At 47.5% G+C, this 26,881-nt stretch overlaps 2 protein-coding genes across 6 annotated transcripts in view; one reads left to right on the forward strand and one right to left on the reverse strand.

Moving 5' to 3' along the window:
* TYMS (thymidylate synthetase) lies at positions 1-10,638 on the forward strand. Of its 2 annotated transcripts, XM_027525540.1 has the most exons (8): positions 1-318; positions 3,053-3,126; positions 5,180-5,354; positions 6,722-6,823; positions 7,540-7,715; positions 8,042-8,113; positions 8,212-8,325; positions 10,058-10,638. In XM_027525540.1, the coding sequence occupies exons 1-8, from the start codon at positions 105-107 to the stop codon at positions 10,193-10,195; spliced, it is 1,065 nt and encodes a 354-aa protein (XP_027381341.1). In that variant the 5' UTR covers positions 1-104; the 3' UTR covers positions 10,196-10,638. The 2 variants fall into 2 exon arrangements, with proteins under 2 accessions (XP_027381341.1, XP_027381342.1); XM_027525541.1 differs by lacking the exon at positions 8,212-8,325.
* ENOSF1 (enolase superfamily member 1) overlaps positions 10,433-26,881 on the reverse strand; it is a 23,145-nt gene continuing 6,696 nt past the window's right edge. Inside the window, exons 3-16 of one of the 4 annotated variants that reach the window (XM_027525535.1) lie at positions 25,462-25,577; positions 22,938-23,024; positions 22,563-22,589; positions 21,146-21,218; positions 20,999-21,037; positions 20,513-20,595; positions 19,731-19,765; positions 16,998-17,085; positions 15,061-15,195; positions 14,347-14,388; positions 13,411-13,540; positions 13,068-13,167; positions 12,103-12,184; positions 10,433-11,487 (exon numbers count right to left, since the gene is read on the reverse strand). In XM_027525535.1, coding sequence (XP_027381336.1) covers positions 11,386-11,487; positions 12,103-12,184; positions 13,068-13,167; positions 13,411-13,540; positions 14,347-14,388; positions 15,061-15,195; positions 16,998-17,085; positions 19,731-19,765; positions 20,513-20,595; positions 20,999-21,037; positions 21,146-21,218; positions 22,563-22,589; positions 22,938-23,024; positions 25,462-25,577 — 1,139 coding nt within the window. In that variant the 3' untranslated portion in view covers positions 10,433-11,385. Of the gene's footprint in view, positions 11,488-12,102; positions 12,234-13,067; positions 13,168-13,410; positions 13,541-14,346; positions 14,389-15,060; positions 15,196-16,997; positions 17,086-19,730; positions 19,766-20,512; positions 20,596-20,998; positions 21,038-21,145; positions 21,219-22,562; positions 22,590-22,937; positions 23,025-25,461; positions 25,578-26,881 lie in introns of those variants that run through there. The other 3 variants (XM_027525536.1, XM_027525539.1, XM_027525538.1) reach the window with 3 other exon arrangements.

Below are 26,881 nucleotides of genomic sequence, written 5' to 3' on the forward strand. Positions count from 1 at the left end.
GGGGCGGAGTCTCGCGCTGTGGCGGGAAAAGAGACTCCTGGGAAGCGCTGGGAGGCCGTTCCCGCCTCCGTACGGCCCTCGCCGCCGCGCCCGCAACCAGCACTATGCCAGCGGCCGGCTCCGAGCCGTCGCGCCCGCCGTCGCCGCCCGGCGTGCAGGAGCAGAGCGCCGAGCCGCGGCCGCCGCCGCCGCCGCACGGGGAGCTGCAGTACCTGGGGCAGATAGAACACATCCTCCGCTGCGGCTTCCGGAGGGATGACCGCACCGGCACTGGCACCCTGTCGGTGTTCGGGATGCAGGCGCGGTACAACTTGAGAGGTGAGGCGGCCGCGTCATGGGGGCGGGCGGGCCCGGTGCGCGCGGAGCTGCGGTGGGGAGAGCGCTGCGGACAGGCCGGGCCCAGCGACGGGCGTTTAGCCCTAACCTCTGCTGCGTGAGTAAGGGGAATGGCTTTGGCCCCACTTTACAGACGCCGAAACTGGCTCGGACTCGAGACGTGAACTTGCATAAGGTCACACGGACTGGACGGACGGAGCAGGGAGGTAAAAGCAGGCCCTCTGGCTCTTAATCACCCTGCTATGCTTTCTCTGTCCTAAGCGGGCTTGGCTCTGCAGCGCTAGCCCCAGACTTGAGTGCGGGAGAGGATCTGCCCAGGCTTGACCGAGGCCTTGATTGCAGGCCCCTTTTTCGCCACTCGTCTTCTCTCCGCGTTGACTGTTGCGCTTTGTTTTTAAAAATTGGAGCTCAGGTGGCGTGGGCGGGGCCTCGGCGTGAGGAGACCGTTGGCAAGCAGGGGCGGAAACTTGGGCCTCGTGACGGTTATCGCATCTGGTCCAGCGAGCCAGCTTTCCTCCCTAATCTTGAAACAGAAACGCGAGAATCGGAGAAGTTCTTATTAATTTTTTTGGGGGGGGGGTGAGGGGGGGACCGTGCCACAAGGCTTGCGAGTTCTTAGAACCTGGGCCACAGCAGCGAAAGTGGGGAGTCCTAACCAGTGGACCTCCAGGGAATTCCCTTTTTTGCTTCGCTGGTGGCTCAGCTGGTGAAGAATCCGCCTGCAATGCGGGAGCCCTGGGTTCGATCCCTGGGTTGGAAAGATCCCCTGGAGAAAGGAACGGTTACCCAGTCCTGTTTTCTGGCCTGGAGAATTCCATGGACCGTATATATAGTCCGTGGGGTCGCAAAGAGTCGGACACGAATGAGCGACTTTCACTTTCCTGGGGAGAAATGTGTCTTGGAAGTTGTTAGTGCCAGGCTCTCAGGGGACAAACAGGTGGGATGGGGGTCGGCCTCAGACAAACGTCCGTGAAATAGGTGTGGAGGGTGATTGTGAGTGGGGAGACCAGCTGTTGAAGGAGGTGTACCCAGGTCAGGGCAGAAACCCTCTGCCACACACCCATTGCAGAGACTGGAAAATCCGGAGCTGCTGTGACCAGATTGGCTTGGACAGCTTGGGGAGTTTTGTCTTGAGTAGAGGGATTCACCTTCCTGCAGCTCCTGCATGGTAGCCTCCCGTGAGCCACAGGCGTCATTTTAACTCCAGCGTCTCTGCTTAGACTTGGGCGCTGTTGGTTATCTTCGCCTATCTTCAGCTTCCTCATGTGCTCAAACTGGAGGGAAATGATCCCCCAAATGGAGGGAGTGTAGGTGCTTGAAGACTCTGCCCTTGTTACATGAGTATCACCTGTACAGTCGGCTGAATAGGTACTGAATTTAGAGATAAGCTTTTACATTTTTCGCAGCTGTTTGATGCAGACTTACCACCTCCTGGTGCCTGTAAAATGGAGATCATAATGGAGCCTCAAGTAGGATTGTATTGAGGATCAGATAGGATTGTGCATATCAGGTGTTTAAACATATAAGTATTTTTAGTTCAGTTAAAAATTAAAGGTTGAGGGCTTCCCTGGGCCTCCCTGGTTAAGACACCATACAGTACAGGGGGCATGGGGTTCAAGCTGTTATAGGGGGAACTAGGATCCCACATACAAAATGGATAACCAACAAGGATCTGTTAACACAGAACTATAACACATGGAACTGTGCTCAATGTTAGGGAGCAGCCTGGATGGGAGGGGAGGTGGGGGAGAATGGATACCTTTATGCCTGAATCTCTTTGCTGTTTGTCTGAAACTATCATAACATTGTTCATCGGCACGAAATAAAAAGTTCAAAAAGAAAAAAGGAAACAAAAATTAAAAAAATATATAAATAAAGGTTAATTTTCTTTGCAAATATTTAAGAACTAAGAGAGTCCCTTGGACTGCAAGGAGATCCAACCAGTCCATCCTGAAGGAGATCAGTTCTGGGTGTTCATTGGAAGGACTGATGTTGAAGCTGAAACTCCAATACTTTGGCCACCTGATGTGAAGAGCTGACTCATTTGAAAAGACCCTGATGCTGGGAAAGATTGAGGGCAGGAGAAGGGGACGACAGAGGATGAGATGGCTGGATGGCATCACCAACTCCATGGACATACATGGGTTTGGGTGGACTCCAGGAGTTGGTGATGGACGGGGAGGCCTGGCATGCTGCGGTTCATGGGGTCGCAAAGAGTCGGACACGACTGAGCGACTGAACTGAACTGACTCACTTTTAGCCAGGGCAATATCTACTGTTACCTGGTGGTGAGCCTGTTCTTCCTGGCAAGGTAATCGTGCAGTAGGAGCCTTCACGCTGTGTCCTAGGGCACATTCTGTGTGTTCTCTTCAAACCTCTGGGAAGGGTTTGCACTAACTGGGTAGTGGCTGCTGGCTCTTTCCCTGTCCACATGGGCCTCCCCGCCCCATCTCTCTGTGTGAAATTCCTGTGTCTGGTGGTCAAGGGGTGCAGGAGGGTGATCTCACCTGAAGTGTGTCACTGACTTGGGGCTGCAGCCTTGGGAACCCCACTCTGATCAGGGGGTGCCCACGTGGCAGAAGTCACAGGTTTCCAGCTCCTCTGCAGTCAGTTCCCAGGCCTTCTCTCCTGGGGCATGTCCTCTCTTTTTACAGAAAAAGTTGGATGGCATGTTCTGTCTTCTCATCTTGAAATTACATGGCAAACTGTTTTCCAGATGAATTTCCTCTGCTGACAACCAAACGTGTTTTCTGGAAAGGTGTTTTGGAGGAGTTGCTGTGGTTTATCAAGGTAAAGAAGTTGCTGCTATTGGAAGTCAACAATCTGTTGTCAGTACAGCACCAGCAAAATCCTTTTAAAAGTGCATCATGTCACTCCTTGGCCTAAAGTCTTTAGTGGCTCCTGTTTTATTCAAGGTCCTTACAGTCCTGTCTCTGCTCTGGCCTCAGCCAGAGTCATGCTCGCTCTGCTCCTCTCACCCTGGCCTCCTTGCTGATCTTTGAGCACACCAGGATGTCCCCATTTGGGGCTGGTCCTCACCGCTCCTGCTCCTTGGAATCCCTACCCCTATGTAGCACCCTCACCTTCAACTCTCTATTCAGTTTTCCCTGCCTCCGATCTAAAACCATGATTACCCCCACTCCTCCTTTGTTTTTTCTCTAGAGAAGCCTCATCTTATATATATATATAATGTCTTCTCCCTTTACCCTCTTCAAGGGAGAAGGCAGACAAATGAATAAAATACTATCATTTAAAAAATTTTTATTTAAAAATTTTTTGACGTTTAGAAAAGTACTATAAGCTCCACGAGGGCAGAGAATTTCTCTTGTCTGCTGTTGCGTCCCCTGGAACACAGCCTGCCGCACAGTAGGCACTCACAGGGATTGCTGACTGAATATAGATCCCAGCCGTGCTCTCCTGGGGGGTAAGTTAGAAGAGGCTCTTGAGTATTAAGCTGAGCACGGTGATGGTGGGCAGTGGCCACACCTGTGTCTCCCCTGCATCTCTTCTTCATCTCCCCTTCATCTCACTGGTCTGAGACTCTGGCCAACACTGCTCACAGGGTGCCTAAAGAGATGGGCTCTCTTCTGCGCTGGGCTCAAGCTTGGGCTTTCTTCTGTGGCTTGTATCGTCTTGGGCCAAAGCAGGCCCAAGACCGCAATGCATTTTAGCAAAGGTTGAGGTTTGGATACAGATCTCAAAAGAGCATGTTTGCAGACAAGCTAGAGCCCAGGCTGAATGGATGGGGAGGGAGACTTTTGAAGCAACATGAGTGAACAAGAAATGAGTCACTGAAAGTGAAAATAATTAGTACAAACTCAATGACAGAAAGGGAAGAACTGAGATGCTCAGAAATAGAGATCATGCACTTGTTTGATCATAAAGCTGGAGTGCAGGATTCCAGTGAGTCCTCACCAGGAAGACAGCAGACCCGCCTCTGATAGTCACTCCATGGGTGACTCAAGATAGAGGAGTTGGCGTACCTACACTTCAGCTGGTGTCTTTGGGCAAGATGGGGAGATGCAGTCTGTGCCTTGGTTTGTATCTGTTGAGGGCCAAGCATTTGCTTGTATTATCTACTCATCCCAGTAATGTGGGTGGTGATTGCTACTTCTGTGCTCTTGGGTGCAGATACTGAGGCTAGAGGGGTCAGGGAGCTGGTCAGAGGAGAAGTGAGGAGACAGCAGGCCCAGCACCCAGGTGTGTGGCCTCACTGCCTGCTTGTAACCATTACAGCACATCCTACCCAGAGGCCAAATGGGGTCTTGACCTGGATGCACCATCAGGATACATGGACCACCTCTAATGAGATGAAATACATAAGAGGAACATAAAGCTTATACTTGGCACCAAAAAAACAAAACAAAAAAACCCACAAAAACCCGCCAACCTGTACTTTGCAAGTACAGGTTGATGAACATAACTTGACAGTGGATCTTGTAAAGGTATGTGGCTGACATATTTGACAAAAGCTAATACTGATCAGGCCTGTCCGTGGAAACATCCTATATACCAGGTCTAAGACGCACCAAACACATTGCGAGTGTGGAGTAGATTCCTTCTGGGGTGTTACACTTAGTCACAAGACACATTTAGTTAAGAAACAGAACTGTTAGATGCGAGCACTGAAAGGACTTGGAGATGTTTAGAAGTCCTGGTTGAGAATAGGGAAAAGGATTTGAGAGAGTAGTTGCAAAGAAGGATCAGACTGTCTCGGGGGTCTTTGGAAAGTCTGGGCTGGGACCAGCCTGCCTAGTGATGGGGCTCGTCAGGTACTGCCCCTATCTGTCAGCACAGGCCCACTTGTGGGCTTGGAATTCACTGGATGCCGCATCTCTTACAGGGATCCACCAACGCTAAGGAACTCTCTTCCAAGGGAGTGAAAATTTGGGATGCCAATGGGTCCCGAGACTTCTTGGATGGCCTGGGCTTCTCCGACAGAGCTGAAGGGGATTTAGGCCCAGTTTATGGCTTCCAGTGGAGGCATTTTGGGGCTGAATACAAAGATATGGATTCAGGTGAGGAGCTGGAGGGGGGCCTTGGATTTCCTGAGTGCCTTTCACAGACTGGGTTTGTCTTGTGGCTGCAAGTGAAGCCTGGGGGATAGGAAGCTGATGATGGGGAAATGGATATATAACTTGGACCTTGTGAGAGGCTGCTTCGCATCCAGGGGGAGGGTCGGGTCACATACCAGGTGGTCAGCACTTGTGGGTCTGGGCACCTTCCGTACCTTGTTCATCAGCAGACAGTGACCTGGTGGGTCGGTCGGTCGCTGTGTTGGAGGCAGGTTGGAAGTTCATCTGGGGATGAGTCCCAGGGACTGACTGCCCTGTGGTCACCTTGATCTTCCTTTTGAAGACTGAACCACCCAGCACGCTGCCGGTGGCGCTGATGTGACAGCACCCGTCTTGATCGCCCTCTCCTCCCCACCCTGGTGGGGTGGAGATGAAACATCTCACTCCTGGACGCCCACCCTCCTCTGTCACTTGGTGGCACCACCTCTCACACAAATTAGCATTGGTAAAACCCACAGCCCTTAACAGATTTCTCCAGCTTTGCAAATTTGTGTGCAGTTTCAGCCCATGGAGATTTATGTAGCCATCAGCACAATCAAGACACAAAACTGTTCCATTACAGGTCATCTTTTTAAAAATCTTTTTCTGGAACTGTGATAGTGACAGGGCTTTCTTTCCCCAAATTAAGAACTCCTGGACTCAAGCATAGTCTGACTCCAGCAAATAGACATTTAACCATAGAGATGGAAGGCTTTGCACATCTCAGCTTCCAGTTCAGAGGCGGCAAGTTCAGAGACCAGACATGAGAGAAAAGTACAGGGTGGTAGATAATAGACAGGTTTCCTGATGTTTACAGGTCAGTAGCAGTTTAGATGTTACATTGTAATTTTTGGTAGGAATGTTGGAAGGCTAGTATCTAGATGACAAAAAGGAATCCTCATCATGGGTTGTTGGACCATGTAGGGTAGGAAACATTCTACTGCAGATGCAGCCCTGCCTGGCAGTGAAGTGGGACAGGAATCGCCAATGGTACAGACACGATGTCCCCTGGGGACCGCTGGAAGAAACTGATTGTTGAGGATGAAGGAGGTTTAGCGATAGGAGAAGGGGAAGGAGGGACACCCTGGCCAAGTATTTAAAAGTCTCTTAAGTAGTGGGAAAATAGACTTATGGCTCCAGAGGACAGACCTAGGAGCCCAGACTCAACATAACCCAGCAAAGTATGAGACATCAGTACTGTTCACTGGATATTGTGTGACTGGGCCGGCGGGGCCTCGGGGGGAGGACAGCGTGCTCGGTGACCTGGGGCCCTCTCCTGGGGTGCCATGGTTCACATGTGCGGTGGTCTCTTCTTTTTGCCAATTCTGCAGAGTATTCAGGTCAAGGAGTAGATCAACTGCAAAAAGTGATCGACACAATCAAAACCAACCCTAACGACAGAAGAATCATCCTGTGTGCTTGGAATCCAAAAGGTTGATGGTGCCCCAGTCATCCTCCCGTGTCCTAACTGAGCCTTGAGCAGAGGCACCGGGTCGGAGGTGGTCCTGGGAACTGTCCCCAGCTGCACAGCTGCTCGTGTGACCCTGGTCATCTCCCAAGTGGCCCCGTTTTTACCTTCAGAGAGCGACCTTGGGCCCAGATGGAATTAATTTGTGTTTATGGGCTTTAATTATAAAAGTACCCATGAAAGTTTAACATTTTAAATTGGGACAGTTGGAATTTCAGATCGCCTCCATCTCACTATTATGAGCCTTTTTAAACAGTTGTAAAATTAAGTTCTCCTGAGGTGTAGTAAATAGCCTGAGTGGAATTTTTGCATTAATGATAGCAATTTGAGTACAGGAGGGTGAGCCTGAGTCACCAGTCTCTTATGGTCCCTGCAAATGAATTAATTCCCCCTGTACTTGTGGCTTGGTGCCACGGAGGTGGCCCAAGTAATTTATTTCAGCTCGGATGAGAGCGGGTGGCCTCAGCAGTCCTTGTACATCCACAGAGGTCTCACAGTGATGGGCAGGTCTCTGTCGGCGTTATGCCAATCTGGGGTGGGAATGGTTCGTGGGGGTCACTGGCCCAGTGGCTCTTCTCACCATCTCCACTGTAAGAGCTGGCTTCTGCTGCTTTTTGCTTTGCTTAGTTATGTTCCTTAAAAACCACCTCCTCTCCTGACTTGGACGTGTTGGCCCCTCAGATCTGCCTCTCATGGCCCTCCCCCCATGCCACGCCCTCTGCCAGTTCTACGTGGTGAATGGGGAGTTGTCCTGCCAGTTGTACCAGCGGTCGGGGGACATGGGCCTGGGTGTGCCCTTCAACATTGCCAGCTACGCCCTGCTCACCTACATGATCGCACACATCACGGACCTGAAGGTGGGCTGCTCTGGGTGGGGTGGAGCGGGGGACTAGCCTAGAACACTGGGCTGTGAGGTCCTGTCACGTGGGAGAACTGATGGCTGAGAATTCCAGCTCTTTGTAGTCTTTAGATGCGCTCTGTGTAAATGAATGAACTGCTTGCTCACTGACTTGCCTGGAGCAGTTAATATGACTTTGGATCAACTTTTCTCAAAAGCAATACTGGTTAAATTTTCTTGTGAAGAGCTTTGGAATGTCTGCATGCCCACGTGTTTTTACATGCTGTGTTATAAAGGAACTCAAACTAAAGCCTTGACAGTTTCGCTTTCTTCTGTGGGGTTTAGCCAGGTGACTTCGTGCACACTCTGGGAGATGCACACATTTACCTGAATCACATCGAGCCACTGAAAACTCAGGTAAGAAATGTACCTGTCACACTTTGGGGTCTGGTACCTTCTCTTGAGACCTTGTCCATATGGGATGTGTCCCTCTTGTAATAGATGTTCTCCTCCAGGCTCTGATGGAGCTAAGAGGACAGTCTTCCAGGTCTCTGGATGGTGATGGACAGGCAGGGACCAGCAGATGGGCCCCAGTGGCCACAGACACTGAACGTGACAGGTGCTGTGAGGTACTGCACGAGTATATATTCTTTCCCATTATGGTTTGTCCTAGGACATTGAATGTAGTTCCTGTGCTATACAGTAGGTTCTGTTTACCCATTTTATGTATATCAGTTTGTACTTGCTAATTGTAGCCCTCCACTCCCTTCCCCCTTGGAAACCACCAGGCTCTTCTCTGTCCATGATACTGTTTCTGCTTCAGGGATAGGTTCATTTGTATCACGTTAGATCCCACACTTCAGTGATGTCATGTGGTATTTGTCCTTCTGACTTTGCTTAGTATGATTTCCAGGTCCATCCATGTAGCTGCTAATGGCCTTTCATTCTTTTTATGGCTGAGTAGTATTCCATTCTGTGTGTACATGTGTGTGTATGTATCTGTATATATACATGTGTGCAGATATATACATATGCACAAACCTGATGGTTGTGTCCTTCTCTTGGCTATTGTGAATAATGCTGCTATGAATACAGGGGTGCATGTATCCTTGAATTATAGTTTTATCTAGATATATGTCCAGGAGTGGAATTGCTGGGTCATCTGGTAATTGTATTTTTGGTTTCCTGAGGAACTTTTCATACTGTTTTCACCAGTGGCTGCATCTGTTTACAGTCCCACTAGTATAGAAAGATTCCCTTTCTCCACACCCTCTCCAGCATTTTATACTTTTTAATGATGGCCATTTTGACTGGTGTGAGGTGGAACCTAATTCTGGCTTTGATTTGCATTTCTCTAATTAGTGATGTTGAATATTGTTTCATGTATCTTCTTTGGAGAACTGTCTCTTGAGGTCATCCGCCCATTTTGAAATTGGGTTTTTCTTGTTGAGTGTATTACAGAGCTGTTTGTGTATTTTGGAAATTAAGCCGTTGTCAGTTGCATTGTTTACAAATATTTTCTGTAGATTTTTTAGTTTTATGGTTTCCTTTTGCACATCTTACAAGCTGTGCAAAAGCTTGTAAGTTAGATTAGGTCCCCTTTGTTTATTTTTATTTCTATTGCTTTGGGAGACTGACCTAAGAAAACGTTGATATGATTTATATCAGAATATTTTACCCGTGTTCTCTTCTAGGAGTTTTATGGTGTTGTCTTATTAAGCCTTTAAGCCAGTTTATTTTCAACAAAGGATGATTTAAGTGGCAATTTTAAAAAAGGAGTGTCTTAATGAACTCTGAAGGAAAGGAAAAAAACTTGAACCAGAAACCTTTAGCCCCTTCTGGTTAGATCTGGGAGAGGGTGACCCCAGGGTTCATCTGGATACTCTGGTCATGCTGACAGAGGAGGAGGGCATGCCCTGTGTCCTCGTCCTCCTTGCTGCTGGTCCAGCCCAGGAGTCCTGGCTTCATCCCTATGAGTTGTCAACATGTGTCCTCTTTCCTTGTCCTTTCTGCCAGGGACAGTTGGGCTAGGCATCATGGGACTCAAGTAAACATCCTGTAACTACTTCTTAAAGTAAAAAACCGTGCCTTGTTTTTAACAAATTTAAGAACTTAAAGCCAGTGAACCACCAAGGCTCCTGACACCATGTGATCCACTGATCACCCTTCACTCTCCACGGGGTGAGAGAATGGGTCAGCAGCATTTAGTAACGAGGAGCGAGGTATCTTCAGTATTCCACCCCTACAAAATAATACTTGCCTGGCAAAATACTGTGATTTGTTTCATGAAGGGGCATGGGGAGCAAAAATTAAAGCAGGGCGTATGGATCTGGGAAGATAATGGTCTTATGTTGTTTTTAGCTGCAGCGAGAACCAAGGCCTTTCCCCAAGCTCAAAATCCTTCGAAAAGTTGAGACAATCGATGACTTCCAGGCCGAAGACTTTCAGATTGAAGGCTACAATCCTCATCCGACTATTAAAATGGAAATGGCTGTCTAGAGTGCTTTTAAAGGCATTGTTTGAAGGATATTTACACCCAGGTAAAAGTTCACTGGGCTCTAAAGGCGAAGGATCTAGGCCAAAACGTGTTAGTGATCTGTTGGTTGTTATCCATTAACTTTTAAGAATGTTGCCACTGGCAAATAAGAGCTGTGCTGTTCTCTTAGTAATAAAAGGCCTTGGGTTTGGGTGACTCACTGAGGGTGTCTGTACATACAGTGATTTTGAATAAAGACAGGAAAGAGAATTTATATATATTAATTCAAATTTCATAGTGTTTTTAGGAAAATGGTCAGTGCATTTCAAGAATTATATACACTATTTCCCTAAATCTGAGCAAGCTGGGTAACACCCATCCGTCATGTTAATGCCTAGTGTGGTTATGAACGTTTAAAGTTTTATATCTTGCTACAATAAATGTTCTGCGTTCATGTTTAAAACTATTATTTATCTGTGTAGTTCCTGCCTAAAGTAGATTAACTGAACCCTCCTAAATAAACACACATGTGCTGTGTTCTGGTTTGGATGTGGCTTAGAGAGGGAATATTTTAGAAATGCTGAGTAAGCTAGTTCACCCTGTTTTTCTGTGTTTCATCTAATTCTGGCTTTCTTTATCATTAAAAAACAATGATTATCTAGAATAAAGGCTTTAAGGGTTATAAAAATAGTTGATACCATTTTACCCTCATTAGCTTCAGCACAGTGTGAATTCTCTTGCTCAGTGTAAGCCTATTAGAGAGAGAGGCTGAGCCACCTCAGGGCCGTCAGTGATTTTTTAAACTTTTGTTGCAGAGCAGATACTGCACAGTGCTGCAGCACTGTCTGTATTACACTGACTTATGACAAGTGTCTTTTTTAAAAAGATTAAGGAAGTATTTCAGCATGCTGCTTGTTTTCAAAGTACAGTTCAACGTCTAGGTATCAGCGTGTGATGAAAAATTTAGGAACATCTTCCTGTACTTTGAATTAATTGGAGCTATTTTTGTTTAAATACTACACAGGAGAATTTTTTCTGCTAAAAGAATCAAGTAATAATGATGACTAAGCTGATCCCTGAGGTTAGTACGACTTTTAGCTGAACTTGTCTTGATTGGTAGGATGATTTTTTTTTTTTCTTCTATTTTTGTAAAACCAGACCCAAGAAATCTTAAGCCTTTTCACTTAAAGCAAAAGGTGTCAGAGCTGAGTGCTTAATTCCCTTGAGCACTTAGAAGCTTCTTCCAGACTTCACCATCTGGATAGCGGTGTCTCTTTACCGAGTCCTCCTTCATTTCTGTTGAATAACCAGCATCCTATCAAAGACAAAAAATGGAGTTGTTAATAACCTCCCAGAACAAAAGCCATTTATTTTACTTACTTCTGCTGCTCCAAGAAATGCTTTTAAGTCTCAGCCAGAGGCAACTGCATTAACATTTTTAAAAGTTCAGTTTGTTTGAAATGGTAGAGAGATGCCCTGCTGCTTCACAGGGTTAGGTAACTAATCACACTTCCTTAGTTCCACCTCTGCTGGTGAAAATGAGCCCCGATCTCTTGAACAGGAGGGTCAATGAAACAGATTTAAAAAAAAAAAGGTGCAGTCCAAACCTTTTGCTAACTTGCTAGATGGTGCCTGGTTTTTCGTTCTGTTGCACGGGGCGGGGGGCAAGGAGTGCGTGTTTTCAGGTCCAGCTAGTGGGGAAAGGCTGCTGGGAGAGAAGTCTTGTTGGGCTATTTCACCCCAAACCCTGACCTTTGTGCCTGGGGACTTAAGACTAAAGAACCATTTGTTTCTAGATAATGAAAACGGACTCAGAGGAGACCAAGCTTTGTGCCCGGGGGTGGGGGTGGGGGTCTAGCTCTCCAGAACAGTAGGGCGGGGCCAGCAGACCTTCTGAGGAAGCCTGGGGGTGGGGGCACTGCAGGCTCACCTTTGGAGGCATGTAGGCAGCCTCCCTGATCAGCACAGGGTACTTGAAATGCTCATGCAGGTGGTCGACATATTCACACATCCTGGGAGGAAGGAGTCAGGTTGGAGTAACAATGCCTTCAGTTAGATGGGCTGCTGGGCAGAGGGCCGAACACCACTGAGAGAGATGGACTCGGTCTAGGGGTGGCTGATACCCCATGGTTCTAGGCAAACCCTTCAGCCTTTTTCTCATCCCTGAAAACCTGCAGGACCTTTCAAGGTTGGTCGAAACCTACTCCCCTCCTTGGTTCTGTTTTGCAGAACTGAAATGGGGGAGGCAGAAACCCTAGGAGTGGTGGTTTTTAGTTTAAAATCTCTCAGGTGTTTTAAAACTCAGCTGAAGAACCAAATATTGCTTTACAGAAGAAGTCCCCGTAAGACCCTCCCAGGTCCCCGTAGACAGACTCCTCAGTCCTGAACTTGATGTTCACCTTTCCCAGGCATGTCTTCATGCTCTCACTACATACTCCTAGTGATGTCTGAAGTACGGTATTTAATTCTGGGAAGAAAGAAAAGCATCGTAAAACCGTATGTGTGCAGGTGACTAGAAGGAGACTGTCCTAATTTAAAACTCATCTGGGGCATGTTGAGAAATGAGATGGAACTAAAAGATGCAGCCAGATGATGAAGACTCCAGCGTTGGGAAGAGACTGGACAGAGGCAGACAGTATGTGATGAAAGCGAGGCTTTAGAAAGTCAAAAATAGCAACTGGGTTTTGGGTTTGCATTTGGTTTCAACTCTCCCCCTTCCCCACCCCCCCGCCCCCAACTTATGTACCTAGAAAACAGCTACCAGGAAACCACCCTTTAAAAGAAAGAAGACTATATTTAGAGGTGGGTCTCTAAACTGAGTTCTAGGATGTGCCAAGTGGCCAGGGTTCTTTGTGGTCTGAGAGGCAGTACTGACGGTAACGCCACATCACTGACCTGTCTTGGAGGCTTGCAGAGACGGATATGAAGTCAAATATGATCAGATGCTGCACCAGTTCACAGAGGCCAACTCCCCCGGCGTGTGGGCACACAGGAACTAGAAGTGTAGACAGGTTGCCACTGAGTGCCAAGGAGGGCAGAGGGGGAGGTATGAAGGGGGAATCTGTGGCTTTTCTTAGTGTCTGCAGGTGATTATATCATTAATATTTAGGACTGAAAATCAAAGATTGCCTGATTAAGCTTGAGTTAGAAAAATGTCAGCATGGCAACTCCAGAGGGAAGCAGGGTATGTGATGTGTGGGGACATGGTGCCTGGTCCGCGGCCCCATGGCACCCTTACTTTCAAACTTCTTGGCCATCAGCAACACTGAGAGGTTCTCGTTGACACTTCCCAGCCTGCAGCTGTCAATCTGCAGAAACTTCAGGGCTTTCGCCTGCAGGAGTTGCTTAAATATCACTCTATTGTGGCACTGGAAAGAGAATTAAAACACACCAACAGGAGAGTCAGCCCTCGCCTTCAGGGTCTATGAACCTGGCACCGTGCCCACTCCAAGTCACTCGACAGTGGCCTCCTGGGAGTCTGGACTGTATGCATTCTTTATCCTCTGGGCGTGAGGCGAGCCCTGACAGGCAGGAGGGGACCACCTGCTCACCTCATTACAAGTCTGCTGGCAGAAGTGTGTGTGTGTGTGTCTCATGTAAAAGACCATAAGACTGTGTGTCAGTCTTTTGTGTGTCGCATAAAAGACCATCTATCAGGGCGTGGCCGCCACCAGCACTGGTAAGTGGGAGAAGCAGCATCGGGATGAGATACAGGGACCACGGTGAACAGGTGACCCGGGCGACAAACAGACACAGGGCAGAAGAGCGCGGCTCCCTTGGCCAGGAGAGCCAAGAACCCGCTCCTCACACAGCGCCGCTCGTGGGCAGTCTGTCGCGGGTTTTCGCAGGCACTTGTGCTCGTTGACAAGCAAAGAGAGGGAACACTGTGTGTTTAAGTAGTTTTGAGGCTGACTTTCTTAAACGGGGCCTACTAGACCCCTGCAGCTTTACATTGCTGCCTTGTAAATTCTGATGAGATACTTTGAAAAAGATCAGTGACCTGAGTCACAGGAATTGTAGAAGAATCTACAAACTCTTGACCATGTCTTGCTGTAAAGTAACCCCATTTCTTAGATGAAGAAAACCTCCCATCGCAGAACACAGGTGGTGTAGCCTCGTGGGCAGTGTCCCCAGGCAGTACCAGTGTGTGCCACCCCAAGGAGATGTCTCCTACCTGTTCTCCTGTGGCCACGCCGATGCCCAGGGGGGCCAGTGCCTGTGAATACAAGGCAACCTGATGTCACTTTCCTGTTTTTGAACTGACACTCCTAATTGAAAATATTTTTGGGCTGTTCAGCTATTTAGAGCCGAAGGAAAGAGCCCTGCTTTGGAGCTGTGTGAAGTTTCAGGTGCCGCAGAAGCGGGGCACTGGACCTCCTGGGTCTGATGGCATCACGAGTTCACATCCCACAGCTTGTTCCTCCCCCTGACTCCTCCTTTATAAGTGACCCCCTCTGGCTTCATAGTCAGTGCTGTGAACCTAGCTAATGGGAGACTCCCTGAGACATAGGATGTTTCTCACATTCTTATGCACGGAGTTCTTCTGACACCTGAAGGGGAGAGAAGCCAAGAGGGCCCTCAGTTTGGGTGGATCTGCCCTGGTTCAAGGGCTCTAGGGGAAACTGAGGGGCAGCCTTCTATGGGTCCGCCTGACCTTGACCTTAGCAAACCTCCACTTTGTTTCAGTCTGGGTGAGTAAAAGATCTGAATATCAGTTAGATTTCTGTATTTACAAAGTACAGGAATCAGGTCTGGTGACCTCTGGGTTGCTGGTGGCCTTTCAACTTCTAGTGATTACTCTCTCTAGGATAAATAGCAGTGTGAGAGGGAACAAGCCCAGGAATCCTAGGGTCTGAGACCACTGCTCTAGCAGCAGCAGTTTCTCTACCTTGGAAATGGCAGCGTGTCCCAGAATGTCGTCAGGGGAGGTGGGCTCCTCAATCCACAGTGGCTTGAACTCGGCCAGCTTTGTCATCCACTCCACGGCCTCGGGCACGTCCCAGCGCTGGTTGGCGTCCATCATCTGAAAGGGGAGAGAGACCCTTCAAGGGGAGGCTTACCCACTGCTGACCCTGCTGCAGGGCTGTGCCTCCAGGGAGGAAGTGCTGTCTGTTACTTGTGGTCACTCAGCGCCACGACTGTGGGGCCCAGCATGTAACTGAACAAAGGGGCTGCTGAGATGAGCCTGACATGCCGTCTCGGAGATGGCATCACTCGGAGCTGCTGTGAGATCCAGAAGTGCCCTGGGCTGGGCCCAGAAGTGCTGGCTGGCTCTGAAGCTCCAGCCTGATCTGCATTTGTGCATGTATGCTCAGTCGTGTCTGACTCTGTGACCCCATGTAGCCAACCAGGCTCCTCTGTCCATGGGATTTTCCAGGCAAGAATACAGGAGTGCATTGCCATTTCTTCCAGGGGATCTTCCTGAGCCAAGGACTGAACTCATGTCTCCTGCATTGGCAGGCAGATTCTTTACCACTTAACCTGGGAAGCCCAGCCTGCATTTAGAAACCACCAAAATACATTTGTCTTGCAAGGTTCGTAGTTTGTAGGAACTGTTTCATCACATTCTGAATCACTCACAGTTAATGCTGAGTTTGTTCTCAATGGTCTCTTACTGGCTATTGTCTACTCTGGTTGGCACGATAATAAATAACGCCAACTGTATCATTAATTAAGCACCTACTGCACAGGCATTTTACGGATCCTGTTGCATTTAATGTCATAATAACTTTATGAGGCAGTTCATATTAACCCATGCTACAGAGAGGAAAGCTGACATGCAAAGGAGTAACTTGCAATAAGTCAAGTAAATGATGATTTCAAGTCTAGGCCTCTGGAAGCCAGGTGCTGAGTGTGCAGAGGTAAGAAAGGGCTTCTCTGTCTCTGACATCATCATGCTTGGCCAAGTCAGACCCAGAGACGGATTTCTCTGGTAGAATGTGCTGAGTGGTACACCCAGAATCGATCTGTGTCATAAATTATTTAGATGAGGATGACCTCAGAAGACAAAAGTAGTGTTAATTCATATACAAATAATGGAGCTTTTGATCCTAGGTCAAGGACTCAAACTTCTATTTTAATATATGAAACATGCTTCCAGAACAATTTAAGACTATCTAACTGTGACTTTCTTTAAGGAAAATATTTTACATGTAATAAACATAAAAATACACAGGAGTGGCTGATCCTTACATTTATCTCACCAAAAGTTACAGATTCTTGAGCAGTGGCTCCCAGAAACCCACCTACTCAAAGGCAGCCGGGCGGATTTGTTAAGAAGGGAATTAAATGATTGACACACTGGGGCACCAATGGGAGACCTGTTTGTTCAGGCACAACCACACTAGCACAGAGGAACAATCTCTAAATCCATCTTACTGAATGGTTCTGCAGAATAAAATAGTTAAAAACTACCCACCCTCTCACTGATGTTTGTTGGTTTTCAGCTGTTTTTAAGATTTGCGTACTCCAAGGCCTCAAAGCTGTACCTCTGACATACAGTGTTAAAAATTCCCAATGTTCTTTAATCCTCGCTTGAAGCAGCTTGTTTTGGCCCTAGCCAGAGACTTCCCAGGTAGCACTAGTAAAGAAACTGCCTGCCAATGCAGGAGACATAAGAGGTGGGTTTGATCCCTGGGTCAGGAAGATCTCCTGGAGAAGGAAATGGCAACCCACTCCCGTAATCTTGCCTAGAGAACCCCTTGGACGGAGGAGCCTGGTGGGCTACAATCCATGGGGTTGCAAAAAGCTGGACATGACAGAAGCGACACAGCAGAGGCCTCGTAAGAGGCTGCTTGCTTCTCAGCGGCCAGGGAGGGTACTTACCAGTGTCTTCTCAGGCCCAATCATGTTTCTGACGAGTCGGCATCTACGGATGTCATCCTGGAGATCAGCACCAACTTTTACCTTAAACCTGTAACATAAATTTCATCTCATAATTTAGATCTGTTCACTGACTCAGTGGACATTTGGATTTTCTTTAGAAGTGACTGTTTCAGTAATTTACAGGTCCTGTCTTCCAGTAAACTCTTGCCCTTTCCTAATCAGTGTTCAGACAAGCCACTCAAAAATAACCCTGTAAGCATCTCTAAACAGAGATGCTCAGTATCAGGGCAGTAACTCTAAATGACCTGCTGACCTCAAGTCCAGGAGTGGACAGAGCACTAGAACTTTAATAAGATGATGGGTTTTGCTGTGCCATGGAAGGGAATTAAGAGGTGTGGTCAGACCTGGTAGGTGAGCCATATTCCTCTCCCCTCGCTCACTAGCTTCTGTCCTGCATGCGGGCATCAGCCTGCTGCTCTGGAGCCTGGATGGTCTGAGGTTCCCTACATTCCACTATGCCCACCCTGTGTGCTGACAAAAAGCCCCTCTTACATCCTCTGTGCTCAGCACCAAACACTGAAGACGACCTTTCCATCCTGGGTGGAAGCCTCAGGAGGACTCTCTGAGCTCAGGGGCCTAGGAGACCTCTCCTGGGCCTTCTCTGACCCCCGGTGGTCACGTGTCAGCCTCTCCCGGCTACTCAGAAGGAGGAAAGGTGCCAGCACTCACGAGCACCTGCTGCCAACCCCAGCCATGCTGGTCCTTTTCAGAAACAGCAACTTGGAGCGAGAACCATGAAATCTATAATTCCCAGTTTAGAGAGAAAACAAGGTTCAGAGAGGTTGAGCAATATCCCCATGATCACACAGCAGGTACTCACAGGGAGTGGGGAAAAGGCACAATGTTGATTCCAAATCCATCACATCCCAAGTGTCCTTCCAGTGCCCCACGCTGCCTCCATCAAGTTCTCACTTCCCTAGCCCTTAGCTGAGGAGTCAACAGGAATTCCATGCCTCTCAATGTTTCGTGGGCATGCAAATCACCCAGGGATCTTGTTAAAATGCAGATTTTTGGTACATGCATACAATGGAGTATTACCCAGCCACTAAAAAGAATGAAAGATTACCATTTGAAGCCACATGGATGCACCTAGACATTGTTATACTGAGTGAAGTCAGACAAAAAATACATCACTTATAAGTGGAATCTAAAAAAGTTACAGATGAACTTATTTATACAACAGATGTAGAGTCATGGATGTAGAAAACAAACATGGTTACCAGGGTTATGGTAAGGTAAGGTAAGTCGCTTCAGTCGTGTCCAACTCTGTGCGACCCCATAGACGGCAGCCCAACAGGCTCCCCTGTCCCTGGGATTCTCCAGGCAAGAACACTGGAGTGGGTTGCCATTTCCTTCTCCAATGCATGAAAGTAAAAAGTGAAAGTGAAGTTGCTCAGTCGTGTCCGACTCTTAGTGACCCCATGGACTGCAGCCTACCTGGCTCCTCCGTCCATGGTATTTTCCAGGCAAGAGTACTGGAGTGGGGTGCCATCGCCTTCTCCGTACCAGGGGGTGGGGGAGGGATAAACTGGGAGACAGGGATTGACAGATACACACTACTATTTATAAAACACATAACTAGTAAGGGCCTTCTGTATAGCACAGGGAGCTCTACTCAATATTCTGTAATGGCCTATATAGGAAAAGAACCCCCCAAAAGTGGATATATGTGTATGTGTAACTGATTTACTTTGCTATACACCTGAAACTAACAACTTTGTAAACCAACTATACTCCAATGAAATTTTTTTTTTAAAGTCACACAAAAAATACAGATTTTGATGTAGCAGGTCTGGGTTAAGGCTCAAGATTCTGCATTTTAAGTTAATTGGAGACTTTTTTTTAGTCCTTATCATTTATCAAGCAACCTACACAAATAATTTTCTTAATCTACCACAGCTGCAGCGGGGCTGGCTGGCACTCCTGCTCCACAGACCACTCTCAGACCAGCAGGAGGCAGGTGGCCAGATTCCTACAGAAATCCAAGTGACAGGCACACCGTCCACCGTGAGCCACACGTATGGACTCGCAGTAGTCACAGACAACCACAGCTAACCCAGAGGAAACCCCAGGTTGCCCAGGGGTCCGTAACCACACAGCAGGATGGACAAGAAGTGCAGGGGGATAGGCTGCAGAGGAGGTGGCCTGCGGAAGAGGAGGAGCTTGGCTCTTGGGAGAATTCCCAGGAGAATCATTGGGACCAATGGCTGGAAGGTATAGGGGAGTCCAGGGTTCATTACATCAAAGCTCTTCTAACACTCAGAACCCTTCCACTACACACAGACGCCCTACCAAGCTCAGTGCGTCTGAAAGTTTTCACACACAAGCTGAATCAACGCTTGGTACTGCAGTAAAGACTGGCTTTCTATTCTGGGTCGATGCTTGAAATCAATGATCTCATTTCACTCTGATGTGCCAGGATTCTAACTAGACTCGTCCTTGGATAAAGCTGGAAATCAGTGATCTCTTTTGACTCTGATGTTCCAGAATTCTAACTAGGCTCATATCTTATCTTTGGACAAAGGGCCTCAGATGAAACTTCTGAGTCCCAACATGCCAGGCTGCTCCTGGCGAATCCTGACCTCTCTGGTGCCCTTGGCTTCTGGCTCCTCTCTACAACCGGCCTCACTTGCCAACTGCAGAGTCAAGTTCACGATCACCCAAATGAGTTACCTGGTCCAGCCGTCCTTGAGCGCCTCGCTGCAAAGCTGTGGGGAAAGGAGCAGAGCCATCAATACACACCCTCCCTGGTCTCAGCAGCACCTCAGTCATCTCGGACTCGGCTTCACAAATGCTTCGGCCGCACCGTGAACCAGAAGAACAACCACATGTTGTTGAAATTCAGAGCACAAACAGCTTAGCCAACAGAGCAAGGCTGTTTGGTGACTTTCCTTCCTCATCTCTATGGGAACCACTTCATTCATTGTCACAACACCCCTGGTGGGAGGAATGGAGCATCTCTGTCCCTCTTTTTAAAGCTGGGATAGTCTGCAGTGTCCAGAGACTGAGCCGGTGAATGAGTAACAGCCAGAAGCTGGTCCCCCTTCTCTGTCAGCTGCAGGTGAGCACAGGGCGATGAGAAAGGGGAGTGATGCAGCCATGGGCTACCTCTGGTCCTTGAGCATCACACAGGGCAGCGTTCATCGGGATCCTCAAAACCGCTGGGACAGCTATCATTTCCCACCTCGCAGTGAGGAAGCCAACGCAGAGCATGGTCAGGGGTCATGTTATACAAGGTCACACCATTGCTTCTGCCTGGAGGTGGCCTGCCCGTCCAGAACCGAGGCGGGCTTGCCAGGCTATAGAGCCCTGCGTCCACAAGGGAAATGCCTCTCCTTTTATGTGGAATGTGTCCATGTATCCAGGATGAAGCCTGGAACCCACAATGATTCAGGAAGGCCAAGAGGAAAATGTCACATCTCCTGCTGTCTACAGAAGCCAGTTCCGCAGCCTACCTGCTTCAGCGTGGCGTCAGGGTAGCCCAGCCAGGCGCACGATGTGGTGTAGGCGGGGTAGCCATGTGCCAGCATTTGCTCCTCTGTGGAAACAAAACCACCTTCAACAGTTTGCGCCTGCGGGACCTCCAGCTGTAGAATCATCTGTGGCTGAAGTGCTGCCCATGGAGAATCCAGCTATTCTGCCTGCCCTGTTCATCCTCATCCCCCAGCCCCAAGGATGTCACGCTGGGGCCAGGTTACCCTCCGGAAGGCCCCGCTGGCCAAGCCTTCCCCTGTCGTGCGGTGTGACCCTAAAGCCAGCCCTGCTCCTGGCAGTGGCCGAGGTGAACCCTGACCTAAGACGTAACCCCTGGAGGCTGCTGCATCCATACCCAACCATCTGTGGGGGATGGAGTGGGGGACGTGATGTGAGCCCCCAAGGACAGGGACCTGCAGAGGTGCACAACGAGAGAAAAATAATGAGAGAATTTCCTCACAACCCACCTCGCTCTTTTTTCCCGACCTGACTTTGCTGCAGAATTTCTGGAAAAAATAAAAAGCGTCATACTCTTTTAGACAACGAGGCTCTGGGCCTGGTGGCTGCCAGGTCAAAATAGACCAGGAAGCTCCCGGTGTGTGGGGACAACTCACCGCAGGCTTCCTCCTCCGTCAGGACGTCAGTGATGTACCTGAAATCGATGCAGGACACCAGTGTCCGGGGGTCCTGGCGGCGAGACGGCAGGATGGAAAGGCCCACGTCAGTCCACAAGTGGATCTCGGTTCTAAGAATCTGCTTACGCTGGGCCTGGGCTCATTCTGTCCTGGAAAGGCCCTTTGGGCCCCCTCCTCCTCCCACCCTGCCCTCGGGGCTCTGGCTTCCCTGGAGAGGCCCACACTCTCAGCTGGGCCTCTGGCTGAGACCTCCCCCCACCAGTCTCAGTCAGTCTGTTGGGAAGCAGGTTGTACCGTGACCAGCAGTACCTACGCCACGGTGACTCTTCACTGTCATCAAAGCCCTTTGAACGTGGAGATTCTGCTTCTTTTAAGACCACTGGCTTTGAAAGAGGGAATAGGATCCAAAAGAATGAAAACTCCACAGCGGGGCAATCTCAGCTACCTCCTAGTGGTCATCAGATCATTCAATTCTGGGGGCCACCTCTGGCACCTCCCTGGAGAGGCCAGTGTAGAGCCTGCAGGTGGCCCAAGAGGTCCATGCCCATCCTTCAGGTGATGCCCCATGCCACCTGCAACCATGTCAGAAATCATGCGACAGCCTTTCGTTTCCACTTTCCTCCAACAATCTTCAAGGGCACGGTTCTTTGTTTCTCCTTAATTATCAGGCCAAATAATAACCAGGGCCTTTGTTAACCACCAGATTTTCAGTGACCATCCAAGACATTGCCCCGAGGTGGCTGAAGCTCAAAGAGGTTAAGAGGCATGCTGAAGGTCACACAGCCAGCAAGTGATGGAGCCCGGATTGAAAGCCAGGTCTGCCTGGGTCTGATGTTCACTCCCTTTAACCTGCCCAGTTTCCTCCTCCTTGGCAGTGAGATGCTTGTCGCTGGTATCAACGTGTCAAGGAGAAAGGAAAGGGCAGAGGCCTATCCTTAGAATTCACCCTGGGCTCCTCCTCAAGGGTCTGATCTAACATTTGCTTTTGATGTCAAAGCGACCAGATAATATCTTAGTAATAACACTTTGGTCTTCAGAGTTTGAAGCACTTTTCTCAACTAGTTTTTGAACCAATTCCGTGGCGTTTCTAGAGAAGTTAGGATTATTCCCTTTTCATAGTCAGGAAACAGAAGCTTGAGAATTTGTATCACACGTGGAAGGAAGCACCGGAGTGGGGTAGGTGGGACCCATCAGACACCCCTGCCCGTGTGAGCACAGCTCTCTGCCACCTCAAACACCAGAGAAGGAATACTGGACCTGACTGCATGCTGCCTGATCAGCAGCACAGTGACTGATCCAGAGACAATGTTGAATGTATCCACTGATAATCGAAGGGCATGGAATCCATGAGATCCATTTTATTTACAGAAAACGGAGTATTAAAGAATTTACTTACCATGTCAACAAGTAACTTCCACAGAGGCTTGAAGAAAAGAAAAGATTTGTAAAACATGTGTGAGGCACCCACGTGCTTTCCAACAATAAATGTGCTAGTGGAAAATTCCCCCTATCAGCCCAATGCCTGCCGGTGCCCCAACCCACTGGCTCCAGCTGGCTCTCACCTCTGTGACCTGCTTTTCTCAGCCCTTTCTAACCTACTCCGATGATGTCCCAAATGCTGCCAATATCCCTCTGGGCAGACAAGCAATCGAACAATTCTTCTTATGTCCCCTGGGAGCCTACTGTACATGCCTTTGCTCGAAGGGGGAGTTGTGTTCCTCTGTCGTGTGCTGTATGTTCCATGGGGTCAGAGCTGCTGCTGGAGGATTACCTTCCCCTCCTGCTTGGCCCACAGGTCCCACACGGCGTTGAGCACGGCCGCCGTGGCCAGATGCACCACACCCTTCTCAGGACCGATCTGGTTAGGAAACAAAACACACCAGCACTTCTTAGAAAAGAAAAGGATCTTTAGGTCTCCTAGTCAGGGACATGCTTCATGAATTAAAAGGCAGCAATGGAAGCTCTGCCCTAATGCTGGGTAAGATTGAAGGCAGGAGGAGAAGGGGACGACAGAGGATGAGATGGCTGGATGGCATCACCAACTCAATGGACATGAGTTTGAGTAAACTCCGGGAGTTGGTGATGGACAGGGAGGCCTGGCGTGCTGCGTTCACGGGGTTGCAAAGCGTCAGACATGACTGAGCAACTGAACTGAGCTGAACGGAAACTCACTTGGAGGTTAAGCTCTTCTCCAGTAGTTTGCAACCTATAGAAGATCTGGAAGAACATTACAAAAAACTCCTGTATATTTCCTCTCTCTTTGTATTTACATATGTATATACATGCACAAACACACACATATATACACAGGTAAATAAAATACATAAGGAACATTTATTTTACTGAGTCACTTGAGAGTAAGTTGTAGATCCCATGCCCCCTTAATCCTAAATACTTTAGAGTATAGTTCCTAAAAACAAGGACATTCTCTCACACAGCCATAGTGCAAAGATCAGGGAATATAATATTGATAGAACACTATTATCTATGAAGACAGTCCATAATCAAATTGCACCAACTGTCTCAATAATGTACTTTCTGTAATTTACAAATGGCATTTAGCTGACATGTCACTTTAGTCTCTTTTCATCTGGAGCAAATTTTCTTTTCTAAAAAAATAATTATTAGTATTTTCAAGGACAGAGTTCCTCCAGCTGGGTTATCTGCAGCCCCATCGTGATTAGACTGCGATGCTGCCACTGCATTCTTGTTGCTGTTATCAGGGCTGTTATTGTTTAGGGCTTCTCTAGTGGCCCAGATGATAAAGAATCCACCTGTCAATGCAGGAGATGCAGGTTCCATCCCTGGGTCAGGAAGACCCCCTGGAGGAGGAAATGGCAACCCACTCCAGTATCCTTGACTGGGAAATCCCATGGATAGGGGAGCCTGGCGGGCTACAGTTCACGGGGACTCAAAGAGTCAGATAGGACTGAGCACGCACATATTATCTTTTAGTGCTAGGGTAAGTTAGTATCCTTTAGGCTTCTTCACTGTGTGGTTACCATTTCCCTTCCAAAGTAAGGAGATTAACGTTGCCCCTAAGTTTTAGCATCCACTGATTGTTCCTGCCTCAGTCAGTTACAGCCATGGTGCTTGCAATACGGTGGTTTTCTAACGTTACCATTCCCGTTATATTAGTTTGTATTCTGTGGTAATGACAAGCTTTCCTTTGTTGGTTGTTTGCTATCTGAATGGACTTAGGGACTCTTAGGTTAGTCAATGATTTATCAACCATGACTACCGCATTGTTTTTTTCTTAAAGCAAAGGATATAGTAAGAGTCTTTATTCCAAGTACCAAAATTCAGAAATAAGGAAAACAAGTAAAATGCCAACAGTTAAATATTTATGACGTAGTTAAATACCACCTTTATTGAATCGCCCCAGATTCGACCAATGGGAACTCCTTCCAGGGGATGCTTTTAAAGCAAGTTTCACTCAGTTTGCAGAAGTTAAGAATGAAATCCGAGGCAATGTGAACAATGTGCCTTTCTCTGTGCTCAGGAGATTGAACAGTTGGAAGAAGACAGAGCTGATGTCAGGAGACATGGGCAAGGTGTCAGCTACTGGACTGACCTTGAAAAAGTGAAAGTGTTAGTCGCTCAGTCTTGTCTGATTCTTTGCGACCCCATGGACTTAGCCTGCCAGGCTCCTCTGTCCATGGGATTCTCCAGACAAGAATATACGAATGGGTTGTCATTCCTTTCTCCAAGGGATATTCCTGAGCTGGGATTGAACCCAGGTCTCCTGCATTGCAGGCAGATTCTTTACTACTGAGCCAGCAGGAAAACCCTGATCTAACTGTGATAAAATTCCATCTCTAGAATCTCACTTTTTTCATGCTTTGAACTTAAGGTTCAAATACAGTCCTACACACATAAAGGCGCTCTGGTCTCTCTCTCCTTAACTTTTGCTCTTCTCTTACGTTTCTGTCCTTAATAACCTCCTCCCACAACTTCAATTCCTCTCCTATTATTTCTCTCTAAAAGGTTCCCATTTGGCACTTTATCTTCTAGGGAGTCTAGACCACTTCTTTCCATTCAGGGAGCAGAGATGAGGTCTGGAAGGGCAGCGATAGCTCTTGGGATCCAAGTATGTCCAGAGTCAAGTCTCACAGAAAGGACTAGATTACCTTAAAATACTGACTGTCCACCTGGTTCAAGCCCTAATTCATCTGACTGAGATGTTTACCTTAATATCTTAAACCTGTGTCTGTTTTCACAGTTGTTACAATCCAAGGACATGAGACTTCAGGAATGCTATTTACAGAATAGTTTCGCAAAGCAAGACACCTTACCCATCTGAGCTGCCCATCACTCGTGAGCTGCCTGTAGAAACCTCTGAAATCCCCAACAATGTCGCCAAGGTCCTTGTTCAGCACGTGGGGGGCCAGAGCATTCACAGCACAGACAACTGTGAAAGAGGATACAATTCTTGTTTAGTGTTGGTGTGAATAAATTAAGACACGCAAGTACCGCAAACGAAAGTGGGCATTTTATGAAGATAATTTTAAATATAAAAGGTACATGCCTTTAAAAATTGCCTCAAATATGTCATCTGTGGTTGTTACAACTAATAAACAGAATAGTTGTTCACCTATATTCAGAGCTTAATTCCTGAACAGAGCAAATCCATTTTGATTGGCTGCCACATGAAAAGAACATAGACCTGAAAGTTTAAAGCATGTTCCCAAATCATTCTCCTGTTCACTTTGTAAAGTGTCCATATGTCAGCTGCAAAACACAATCTTGCTATTAAATTGTTCCCAAGTAATAATAAGACTGATTTATAGAATTTTTAGAAATGTCTTTTCATCATTGTCAAGTATAGAATATATCTTGAATTCACAATGTAACTATATTAAAGATGAAATGAATTTGCAATTAGCTTAATATTTACATGTAAAATGTTAAAGTACATGAAAAAACTTCATGAACATTAAACTAATTTGAAGGTTAACCTTCATTTGGGTCAGCATTACCATCAATTACTTATTTTTGGTATTCTACTTAAATAAGAATTTGTAGTGTTATTTCAGATGAAGAATCAGTTAAAAAAAAAAACAACTGTCTGCAAAGACCCTTTTATTGTTTGCTCAATCTATAAAACTATGTTTAAATGGCCAGAATAATCAACTTAGCCTCAAAGCAATGAATTTATTATAAAAAATGTTGATTGACTTTCTGTTTGGCATAGCCGTTGCTTCAATATTAAAATTCTCACATCACTTCATAGGGTAGTCTCAGAGACACAGTTTTACTTTAGACAGACCTTAGGAGAAAGACATTTTGAAAGTATTTGAACATGTTCACAGGATACGCTTGGCTTCTGCGTGACACAGCCCTCAGGTGATGCTCATACTGAGTATTTAGGGCTGATCCCCATACCTTCCGTGTTCTCTAGGGCTCTTCTTACTAGGATGTGGAATGATTCCAGTTCAGACATTTACCCCCTCGAGTTCTGGGAAGACAGAGCTCCCCTCACCCCTTGGTGATTGGTGCTCTTAGATTAGAGACGTGAAGAGTAAGCTGGCGGCTCAGAGAGACCTGTATCAATACCTGCATCAAACCTCCGTCTCACTAAGGAGAGGGTTACACAACAGACTGGTTTGTGTCACAGAGCAAATGCATTTAACGAACTTTGAGGATGAGCGCATCTTTTTTGGCTCCAACAGAAGCACAAACAACACCAGTACATTCATCGAGAGGATATGGATT

This window comes from Bos indicus x Bos taurus, chromosome 24 (assembly GCF_003369695.1).
Source record: "Bos indicus x Bos taurus breed Angus x Brahman F1 hybrid chromosome 24, Bos_hybrid_MaternalHap_v2.0, whole genome shotgun sequence".
Classification (NCBI taxonomy): domain Eukaryota; kingdom Metazoa; phylum Chordata; class Mammalia; order Artiodactyla; family Bovidae; genus Bos; species Bos indicus x Bos taurus.